The sequence below is a fragment of the Lissotriton vulgaris genome, chromosome 6 (assembly GCF_964263255.1).
Source record: "Lissotriton vulgaris chromosome 6, aLisVul1.2, whole genome shotgun sequence".
In the NCBI taxonomy this organism is placed as follows: Eukaryota; Metazoa; Chordata; class Amphibia; order Caudata; family Salamandridae; genus Lissotriton; species Lissotriton vulgaris.
The window spans coordinates 1388969690-1388981462 of record NC_141694.1 but is presented as its reverse complement, the minus strand read 5'-3'; the positions used below and the strand labels follow the sequence as shown (position 1 = coordinate 1388981462).

The 11773-nt window shown below is 45.8% G+C and overlaps 1 protein-coding gene across 2 annotated transcripts in view; it reads right to left on the bottom strand.

Moving 5' to 3' along the window:
* Nucleotides 1-7003: 7003 nt before the first annotated feature.
* The window catches only part of PNPT1 (polyribonucleotide nucleotidyltransferase 1), a 524718-nt gene continuing 519948 nt past the window's right edge, over nt 7004-11773 (bottom strand). For both annotated transcript variants that reach the window (XM_086927497.1, XM_086927498.1), the window contains exon 28: nt 7004-7297. In XM_086927497.1, the coding sequence (XP_086783623.1) occupies nt 7121-7297 (177 nt within the window). In that variant the 3' untranslated portion in view covers nt 7004-7120. The remainder of the gene's footprint in view (nt 7298-11773) is intronic.

The window sequence follows — 11773 nt, the reverse complement described above, 5'->3', positions numbered from 1 at the left end:
AGGTATAGAGTGCATTGATGTAGAGTGGCATAGAAGGTAACGGAGTAGAGTAAAGAGGTGCAAAGTAGAGCTGTGTAGACTAGTGTGGTGCAGAGTAGAGAGGCACAGAGTCGAGTGGCGTAGACTGCAGTGGCTTACAGAAGAGTGGTGACAGTGCAGTAGTGTAGAGTGGAATGTTGCAAAGTACAGTGACCTAGAGTGCAGTGGGTTGGAGTGCAGTGAAGCAGTGTAGAGATGCATAGATTGTAGTGGCAAAGAGTGTATGGCATAGTGTGCAGTAGATTGGTGTAGAGTGCAGTGGCATATAGTGGTGCAAAAGAGTGCAGTGGCATAGGTGCAGTGGTACAGAGTAAAGTGGCAGAGTTCATGGACAAGAGTGCAGTGATGTAGAGTGTTGTAGAGTTCAGTGGAGCAGAGTGGCATAGTGCAGTTGTGCATTGCAGAGTAAAATAGAGTGCAATAGTGTAGAGTAGAGTTGTACAGATTAGAGTGATGTAGAGTAGAGAGGTGTAAAGTGCAGAAGTACCATAGAGTGCAGTGGCGCAGCATAGAATGTGGTGATGAGTAAGTGGTGTAGAGTGCAGTGGCAGTGAGAGCAGTGGTGCAGAGCAGATTTGAGTGGCGTACAGTTGAGTGGTGTAAAGTTTAGTGGTACAGACTGGACTCCATTGGCATAGAGTGCACTGCTGCAGAGTAAGTGGTATTGAATGCAGTGGTACAGAGTGGCATGGAGTGGCCTGGAGTGGTGTAGAGTGCAGGGGTGCAGAGTATAGTGGCACAGAGTGCATTGGCATAGAATATATTAGAGAGGCGTGGAGTGCAGTGATGTGAAGTAGAGTGCAGTGGCACAGAATGGAGTGGCAGAGTGGAGGGGCATAAAGTGCAGCAGAGTGAAGGGGCATAGAGTGGAGTCGTGCAGAGTAGAACGGAATGGCGTGAAGTATGAAATGATGTGTTAGTGCACTGTCATTACAAACAACACATTTTCAATTGAAATGACCATTAGATTTGCACAAGCAAACAGGTTTACTAATAAAACAATACAGCACCAAAAAAGATAATGTGTGAAAATGGCATCACCTAGTGTATTGATTTGTTTTGATCATATTAAAATATTTGTTTCCACCACACTCCAAAATAAACAAACAACAAAAGTGCTTCATTTGTTTTTTTTTACTTTTGGATATATTCTGAAATATCTGTACAGTTAATTTACAAGCATCTACATTTTGTAGTGTTCTAGAAAAAAGCCACAACCCCAGCAAGATGGTCACATAAATCCTCTCCCTTTGAAGTTAGAAAGAAAAGTAAATACCAAGCTTCCTCGGAAGACAGAGTTTGACATTTGACCGCTGTCTCTGGAAGCACATCAAATGTGACAAGATAAGAACAAACTTTACAGGCCTGTTTACAGAAAGCCAGTACTCGGAAAGATATAGAAAACAGGGTTTTCTCTACGGAAGCGTCTAGCTCAAGCTGGACAGCCTAAAACAAATAAGGCCAACAAATAGAAAGTCAGAAAATATGAGTTATAAACCACAAAGCCAATGGTAAGCAATGGGTGGAATGCATTTCTAAGGAAGCTTTCAGAATGTCTATAAGAAGTCTTTTCGCAACCAGACAGCTGTGCTGTCTGGTATGCTTCAACCTACAAAGGACTGAAATATGTCCTGAACGATCGTCAGTCACTACGAATATTTCAAGAACTCCTTCCATAACTTTTTTGTTTGTCCCAGTTTCCTAACACTAGCAATGTATTCCTAGCGGGCATACACAAATCCAAAGGAAGAAATGTGTGGAGCTGCAAAACTTTAGATTTTGAAAAGGGCCACAGTAGGAAGATAGGATCCTTCTGCATGGATACCCCCATTTTTTGACCTCCCTCCATGACAGCCTAGACGGATGTCCGGAGTACCGACGGACAGAGCCGTGCTCCGTTTTTACCTGCGCTGTAGCCAGGTGAGGTGGAGCGTATATTCCCCACATATTGGGCGAATTTCAGGTGACACCAATTTCACTTATCTTAATTGTTCACATTACGCAGTAGCATTGATACAAGGTCCTGATGAAGCAGGAGGAGATCTCGAGACTCCATTTACCGCAGAAACATGTTGACTTTAATCCATCTGAGTAGTTATATGTTTAGCACTACCTTGCACTGTTTTTATTGTTGGGTGTGGATAGGATACAATTAAAAAAAATTCTTTCCACTTCCACAACCCAATCTTAAATCATTCACTGTTCTAGCACTGTTACTTTAACACACTTTTTGCACTGCGAGTCATTTTACCCTCCTTATGCCATACATATTAAGCCATCACATTTGAGTTTCTTTCCACTTGATTAGGTTACAGTTCATCTAATCTCCAGTGGTTGTACATCACTTCCTTCGGCTGAAGGATCCCAAATGATGTAGGGCGGTACAGGATGGGTATCTGATGGGAATCATTTGATGGTCACCACGTATCATTCTAGTATGGACCTTGTGACTGTTCCCTAACCAACACATTATTTTAGACAGTTTACGATTTTCTTTGACCTACTGGTATTTCTTGTTATAATTACCCCCATTTTATGCCTGGTGCTAAACTGTTTTTGGACTAGTCTGACTGGGATCCTGCTAATCAGGATCCCATCTATCTGCTTTCTCCCTAAATTGCTACGTTCAGTACTTGGGTATACCCCAGACTGGATACTGGGGTACCCTTATAAGTCCCTAGTATATGGTACCCATGTACTGAGGGCATAGGTACCCCAGAGGTCTCCCATGGGCTGAAGCATGTATTATGCCACCCGTGAGATACCATTCAAAATGGAACTACAGTCCTGCCTTTGCAACCCGTGTAAGCTGGTGCTAGAACAACTTACTAAAGATATAGGTTTCCTATATCTAGGGTCACTGCACTTAAAACCTATAAGTCACCCCTATAGCAGGCTTTTGAAATCCTGATGGCAGGGTGCTTGGTTATAAGTGAGAGGGTGCCCCTGCATGACCAGAAGCACCTCTGCAGCCTACGGAGTCCATTCTCCCAGGTTGTCAGTAAAGCAGATATATACTATTTAGAGGGGCATCGCGTAATTACGCGATGACCATCTCAAAAACGGCTGCAACTAAGTCTATCACATTTGGTATCAAACATGTTGGAATCATACCTCCCACACTGTAAACTGTGTGGGAGGTATGATTCCAAGCACTGGAGGACCCTTCGTTAGGCACTCTGTGTTCCCGGTACCAGCCTTCTTCACCTGGATGGCACAAAATGGTTGCTGACGACCAGAGACACTATTGTGCCCTCCTGCTGCTGAGCCAAGCTCGAGCAGGGGAAGGCAGAACAAGGATTTAGTCTATTGGGATGGGGTGGGTGCGCTTCCCAGCCCCACTCAGTCTGCATGAGGGGCACATTTGGTGTCCCTGTGCATAGTCCAGTTCAAACCAGTCCTGGGATCCATTGGTTCCCACTCTGGCGCAAAACTGAGCAAAGGACGTGGGAGTAACCTCCACCCATCCAGACCCTCCACTGGGAGGGTCCCCTGAATCTTCCCAACCCTTTGTCTAGGGTAATTAAGGGCTTACCTGGGTGTAGGTCCCTAGATTCGCCATGTGATAAGATTTAAATCAGACACCACTGCTCTTCTACCGTCTGGGCACTCTGGACTTCGTTTGGGCCTGACTTCATTTCCCTTCCAGTCTGCTGCATTGTCTGTGCCTGTGCATCATGCAGGAACCTTCCAAGGCCTGTGAAGCATCAAATACACTTGAAGGAATCTCCCTTGGAGTGAAGGAGTCACTCCCTTGTATTCGCAGTCACCGCAACTAGGTCGACCGGTCTGCTGATCCTGAGCTCCTTCGGCATCCCAAAGGTTCTGTGACACATGGTTGCCAGTTTTCCACAGCTCCTGAGGCCTGCCCTGCCCTCTCACCAAGTTTGAGGCCAGTATCCCTCGTGGGGGTTGCAATAACTGGACCCTGCACACTGCATCAACTTGCAGCTGCAAAGGCTTGTTGACTTCCTTCCAAGAAGATCTTTGGGATCCAAGTAGCCCCAACCACGTTCATCTCCTGTGACAAGATTCTTCAGCAGCACCGCATCATGTGCATCGTGGCCTGCATATTTTGGTGAGCTGCTTCAGGTCTTCTCGCGACTCCAGTGCCTCCGGCCTGGGGGTCCACTTGAGGGGCACCTTTGCTTCTCTTGGGCTCCCCTGATTGCTCGGGCCCTGCCCTGACTCCTCTGCTTGTGGTGAGTCCCCTGGACCTTGCTGGTCCCGACATTGCTCCATCTTCAGCACCTGTGTTGTTTGCATTTGCCAAGGCTCGTTGGTACTCCCGCCGGACACGACTCCTCAGCACTCAACTTCCTTCGTGGGACAGTTCGTTCATGGCTCCAGGTCTTCCTCAGCATTGCCTGGTCCTCACAGCTGCAGAGTCAAGGTCCTTGCCAACTCCTGCAACACCAGACAAGGGAGGTCATTCGTCTTCCAAGTCTCCTGGTCACTCCTGAGTGACATAGACTCTGTCCCCTCTGCTTGCAGGTACTTCTCATCTAGAATACACCATCGGATTCCACAGGACACTTTCTCCTTCTTCAGCGGCAGCACTTTCATGAAGTCCTCCATTGGGTTTGACAGTGGTTTCCGACACCACTTCACACGTATGCACCCGTATTCCCATGCGTAGATAATGTGCGCACTATGGTATCCACGGGTGGGGTGACTCTCCAACCTTCTGTCTTCCACAGAGTTTCTTCAGGGTCCGTTGCGAAGGGTCATTAATCTTTAAAAATCCAACCGCGACTTACACATAGTTGTACGGAGCACGTGGTTGTGTTCCCACACTGCACACACTCTCCGTGGGGTCACTATCTACTCACCTTGGGTCCCCAGCACTTCTGCGTCCTCTCGACTTTGTCTTGACCCGAGCCGTGGTGCTTATACCACTTTCTTAGTATATGGTTTGGTCCCCCCATGGGGTCCACTGTGTATTTCGTGCTTTTACTGTGTTTCTTTCCTAAAGTATTGTTGCATTGTGCATATCTCCGGGTAGGAGGTATTTCCAAGTGTTAGAGTATTATATAATAAATACATATTTTTATACAATACTTTGTGTGGTTCTTTTTCATTTAATCTATACTATAAGATTGCATTCTGGTCAAACAAGCTGCTTTACACTCCTTCTGGACTAAGCCTGAAAGCTGCTCTCCACAGTTACCACTTAGAGAGCTTTCTGAGGTTGCCTCTTAAATCACCATAAGGATTGTCTGGACTGGTGCAAGGTGTCCACTTACTTAAGTGTACATCATATACCAGGCCAGCTTCTCACAGCCACTCACTTCCCTATCTATGACGTGCCCACGGGCCGGCTGGGGGCTAACAGCGAGAACAAGAAAGTCCTCTTCAGAGCGCAAAGTTTTTAATTGGAGCTTGATTTCCTTGACAAAAAAACCCACCTTCTTGGATCAAAGTCAAAAGGATGGTGATCACATCCAGTAGGCATGTGATTAGACATATTAGCTGGAATCTATTAGGCAGTAAGACATACTCCTTTGATATAACTGGCATCACTGAGGAAACACTAATTACGTGTAAGGAGCCAGATGTTTGGCCTTGTGTTGATACTTTTCCCAATAACAGACTCTACTTTTCACCTTAAGACATGTACTTCCCCTCTCACACCTCAAATGCTTAGCCACTAGAACTGTACATGACCCACTGGAGGGATATTGTTAAAGAAATCGAGTCAGAGGGGACAATATTGGTTGTCCAGATGCTGTGCTAGGAAAAAGAAACAGATGGGATCTAATAAGAGTAACAAAAAAGCATGGGGATAAAAAAAAGGAAACTAAGATGGAAAAAGCAAACACATGAATGACTACACAGGACGCTCCAGAGGGGACCAAACATCTCTTGTAAAAATCAGTTGAGGTTTGACACTAATAAGGAGTGTCTGTGGTCTAGTGCAAGCTAGCAGTGATTTGGGAAATATATTATTTGCAACCATTAAGTATGAAAATGAACCTGAATTGGATTACAAATAAAATATTGCAAGTGTGAAGGAGATGAACACATGGCACTGTGTATGGTTAGTGGTATCAGATTTAATTCCCGGTGCCCAAACCCTTGTTCAGAAACTAAAATTCTATTCTTTCAAAAGTCAACACAATTAATGCTTTATAAAACATAGAATTCTGTAATACCTGCATAAATGGCAGTCACTAATTTCTTTATAATCGGTGACTTGTGACGTACCAAGTCGTTGATTATAAAGAAAAGACGCCAAAACTCGACTATTATAAAGTTATTATAGTTGAGTTCTGACATCACAATGCCTCCTGCCAGAGCCAACAACTGAGGTGAAAGGCTGGTCAAGTCAGGTCATGGAGCATAATTAAAGCAGCTGTTTAAAGCAACAAACGGAACGTTGCTTTTCTTTCTTCTGCTCTATTTTAATAGCTTACAATGACAAGCAGAGAGAAAATGTTTATTTTTTGCACTCCGTAGAGAAAAGCTAGAATCTTTCCGCATGTTACTACATGTTCCGAGCTACAGCAGCTTCTATTTATTTATTTTTAAACTGACTTGTATTGACCTGTTCTTAATATCTGTTTGCAACAAATATCTAACAGGTTTTTTATGTTTTTAATTTTGCACTAGAGGTTTTATTTGTATTCTTCATGTTGACAAATATGCTTGCTCGTGTATATGAAAGAGCTGTGCACCAAAATTGTAGGTGGTTTGTGGGAAAGGTGATGGTGTGATCATGTATTATATGGGATAAAGTTTCCCTGGCACACATGATAAGGATATTGCATGTTAAATCAGAATTCCATAACCTAATGAAAACAAATAAGCCTCTGGCCTCGTTACTCTATATGGATATGTAACTCCTCAATGACTTGCAATATCCTTATAGTGTACGGGAAGGGGTACTTATCCCTTATATTATGTACAAACACAAGATAGTGGAATCCTTTGGTAGACCATTGTAAAACAAGAAACAAGCACATAGATGAAAATATTTTTTTATACACATATTAAAATATATCTACAGAATATACAACAAACATTATGATGGCAGCCTGTTGTAAGTGTTGTGCATCGATTTGAAATGAACCAAGGTCTCTTAGTCTACTGTTCCAGAAGAAGAGGCGGTTGCGGTTTCAGTTACAGGGCTGGAGCTTCCCAGTACAATACTGTTCCTGTCTGTTAAGGTTTTAACAACTGTTGCGGCTGGGGATTGAAGCACTTTGCGTGAAAGTCTCATCCTGCCATCTGTTGGATCACGGCCAAAATATTTCACCTGAAATGGACAAAAAAGGCCAAGAACATCAATCCTTGACCTCAATGTAACAAGAAACTGCATTCTATGGATAATATTTAATTGTTGCAGCTCTACAAATTACGACTTTACAAAATGTAATTTTGGAGCTTACAGAAAATAAGTTACTTACCTGTAACTGCAGTTTTCCAGTATTGGTATCTTTCATAGATTCACAGGCAAGAATTATTCCCACTCGTCGTGATGATTCAAGCATGCGAATCTATATTAGATACCACAATACTGGTTAAGGTACACTGTGCGTGCATGTACAAAGAAATTGTTTGTTAAATCCCCATTAATCTAAAATTAAACAGAAAAAGTGGATTGTATAATAGTGAAAGGAACTATTTTATGATCTTTAACTTTTATTAGACATATGAAAAATATAAAGTTTTGCCACTAAACAAAAGCAGAAGACAGTCGGACAATGTAAATTCTGAAATGCAGACGTGGTTCCATGCACCACTCCTTGAGAAATATGTTTTAGTATTACATATAACTTTGTTGAACATGTCCACTCAAGTTCAATCCTGTAAAGTTAGTAACAACTAAACTCACTTTTTTCAACTGAAAATTTGTTTTTTGGATTTTCTTTTAAAAACTCTTTATTCGTGACTGTATCAGTTATTACAATTTACACTTATTCATATCATCATTCAGCAGTCTTTTCACGTTTTCGCCCTTTAACTTCCGGCTAATGTACAAGTAGCTTTCCCACCTTATATAGCAATTCAGTCCATCTCAGAGTTATTATAACTAGAATTACATTGCATTTTACGATAGTATCGCCTCTTAACAGTTTCTAACCCACCCAACCCCCTCCCACCCTCCACGTCTCCTAGCTTCTCCGTCAGTGAGGCACTGTATCCCTTGGCTTGACAACCGCATTCTGTCCAGTACTGCATTTTTGAGTGGCTGTCTAACTTGTACTTCCAGCGGTTATATCCCCACTCTACTGTCCTCTCTCTTCCTATCTCGTATTACTGGTCATGGGACAATTTCTTGTGAGGTTCCAAGATCCTCTTTCTCTATCTCTACCAGCATCCGCTCCCAGTCCTGCGCAATCGGATGCTTCCGGAGCCCTCTCTCCTCCTCTCTACGCAGGACCATACTTTCTGCCCTGCCCCATTTTAGCAAATCAGACTGCCATACCTCTACACTCGGGGGTCTGGCTGATTTCCACCTCATAGTTATAACTCTGGTTGCTAGTAAGAGTGCTAAGTCTAAGAATTTCAGCTGCGCTTTGTGGTTCTTGGTCCTTTTCCTGTGCCCTATCAGGCAAGGCAGTGCCCCCTCCGGGATCTGCAGGTTTGTTATAGTGTGCAGTGTATGCCGGACTGTCTCCCAATATCTTCGTATCCTCGGGCACGCCCACAGCATATGAAGAACGTCGGCCTCATCCCCTTGACATCGGGGACATCTAGGGGAGGAGGCAGGGAACAATCTATGGAGCCTCTATGGGGTGAGATATGCTCTATGCAGTATCATAGCCTGAATGAATTTGACGTTTCTGGACACCCTTCTATGATGTTCCAGGACAATCTTCCAGGCTCCGTCCGTCATAGCCTCCCCTGTGTCTTGTGTCCAGGTGTCCCTGAGCGAATTAAGAGACAGAGCAGCGTGTTCCCTAATGCCCACATAGAGCCATTTAACTAAGTGTCCCCCTGTCCCCATATAATGGAGGAGATGCACTAGTTCATGTTGTGCCGGTTTGCTACACTGCGGGGCCCATGTACCGCGTACATAATGTGTCACTGTGGCGTGCAGGAAGTACAGTCTCATTGGGGCTCCCGTTGACTGCGCAAAGGAAGGGTGGTCCAGTAAAGTGTCGTCTCCAAACAGGTCTCCCACTCTATCCACTCCCGCCTCCGCCCAGGGCTGTAACCTGCATTGTGTCGGGCGTCCTTGCGGTGTTGGGATCCCTAACAGGGGGATGTTATCTGCATAGGGTGTGGTCTCTGCTGTGTACGCCAATGCCTTCCTCCAGCACATTAAGGCAGTATGCAGCAGGGGATGGCAGTCTCGAGGGTTCTTGACTCTGGGTAACAGAAGGGAATGCAATTCTCCCCGTACTAGTTGGTCCTGAGTGAAATCAATCTCATGTAAATTCTTACCCGCCACCCATTGTGACAACCATTGCAGTTGGCTTGCGTAGTAGTAACTTCGTAGGTCTGGTACACCTAGACCGCCCTGTCTAGTGCTCAGTTGCAGTTTCTTGAGACTTATTCGCCGTCTCCCTGGGCCCCATATGAGAGTGATTAGGATCGTGTTCACTGTGGTGAATATGTGCTGTGGGAGCAGAACCGGTAGGTTTACAAAGTAGTACAGTATGCGGGGGAGCATGACCATTTTTGAAACTGCTATTCGACCCATGACAGATAGTGGCAGGGACGTCCAAAAATTTACACTACCTCGGAGGCCATTAATGGCCCTCCTCAGGTTACCCTCAATTTGGTCTTCCTGTCGTCTATATACGTTGATGCCCAGGTATTTAAATGTAGACGGCTCTATGTGAATCCGACAGTCGCCGAATTGTATATGAGGGGGTCGTTGCCCTTCGAGGAAATAATAACCTAGGGATTTCGTCGGGTTAATGGCTAGGCCAGATACGGTCTCAAAGTGGGTGAATATATTTGCCAGGGTTGAGTGATTCCCGTTCAGGTCCCGTAGATACACTAAGATATCGTCGGCGTATATTGATATCGAATTATGTGTTCCCCCTATGGAGATACCCACCTCGCCCGCTCTGGTTCGGAGTGCTATTGCCAGGGGCTCGAGTGTCAGTACGAACAGTAGAGGCGAAAGTGGGCAGCCTTGCCGGGTCCCTCTGTAGATATCATAACTGTCGGATATATACCTGCCTGTACGCGCTCTAGCCGTCGGGTGCGTGTACAATAGACGGATCCATTTGATTAGGGAGTCCGGGAAGCCAAAACGTCGTATGACCTCTAACATAAAATCCCACGTCAGGGAGTCGAACGTCTGTCGGAGATCCAGGGCAATGCAACCGGCCTGGGGAAGGTCCGCGGGCGTGGCTGACATAAGGGCGTGGAGCCTCCTCGTGTTCTGGGAAGTGCTCCTCTCCGGGAGGAAGCCACATTGGTCTGGGTGTATTAGAGCAGGGAGCCGGGACTGTAGGCGCATAGCGATAGCTTTGCTAAGTATTTTATACTCTGTGGAGAGCATTGAGAGGGGCCTGTAGTTACTCAAGTCAAGGGTATCCCTGCCGGGTTTTGGTATGGAGATCACTGAGGCCTGCATCGTCGTGGCAGGCAGGTGACCTACCTCGTAAGCTGTCTTATACATTTTCTCTAAAATGGGCACTAGCGTTGCAGAGTAGGTCTGGTAAAATTCTACAGGCAGGCCGTCCATGCCGGGGGTCTTGCCCTGGTTAAGGGAGCCAATAGCTAGTTTAATTTCTTGCTGCGTAATGGGTCCGTCCAGCCCTGTCCGTTCCTCTCGGGTCAGGGTTGGGATCGGGAGGTCTCTCAGAAATTCCACCATTTCATCTTCACCGCCCACTGGGGGAGGGGCGTATAGCCTCTCCGGGTGAACCCTAAATGCAGTTTTAATATCAGATTGCGTGGTCACCTCTCTGCCCTCCCCGTCCCTAACTTTCATAATCACTGGGGTTTCAGGGTTGTCTCGGACTAGGCGAGCTAGCAAGGCTCCAGATCTGTCTGCCTCCGCCTGCTGACGCCTCAGATAGTTCTTGTGGTCAATGACTCTCAGTGTCTCTAGTAGTTCTGCGTGTTCTATGTTGCACGCCTGTAAATCTCCCTTACGTCCGGGGTCACTCCTGCCGCCGTCTCTAGCTCTTTCAGGTGGTCTTCGATCTCACAGAGTTTCCTGTGGATTTCCTGTCTGGCCCCCACCTTCCGTCCGATAGCGGCTCCCCTTATCACAATTTTCATGACGTCCCATACCAGTAGGTTCGAGGACGCAGTGTCCCAGTTTTCCCTGAAATAATTATTCAAAGTATCCGACAGGTGTTCGCGGAATAGACCATCCTCCAGTAGCAATGGGTTAAGTCTCCAGGTGGGCACCGGTGGGGGTACCCTCCCCCAGTGTATGTCGAGTGTCAGTGGACGGTGGTTCGAGAATGTTTTCGCCAGGTAGTCTGAGGATATACATTTGGTCAGTAGGGAATTGGTACACAAGATTCTATCTAAGCGGGTATGTAGGGCATGCACTAGGGAGTGGTAAGAATATTCCCTGTGTGTTGGGTGCAGGGTGCGCCATACGTCTGCCAGTCCCCATCCCTGGAGCCAGGTACTGAAGTAGTCGGCCGTCTTGTATATTCCTGTCGTCTGGAGGGGGGGATGTGATCTATCCATATCTACATCCAGGATCATGTTCCAGTCTCCACCTAGTATCCAGGGGATATCCATCCAGTCAGCTAAGACCAGGCCCACCTGTGCTAGGAATTTGTCCTGGTCAAAGTTCGGGGCGTAG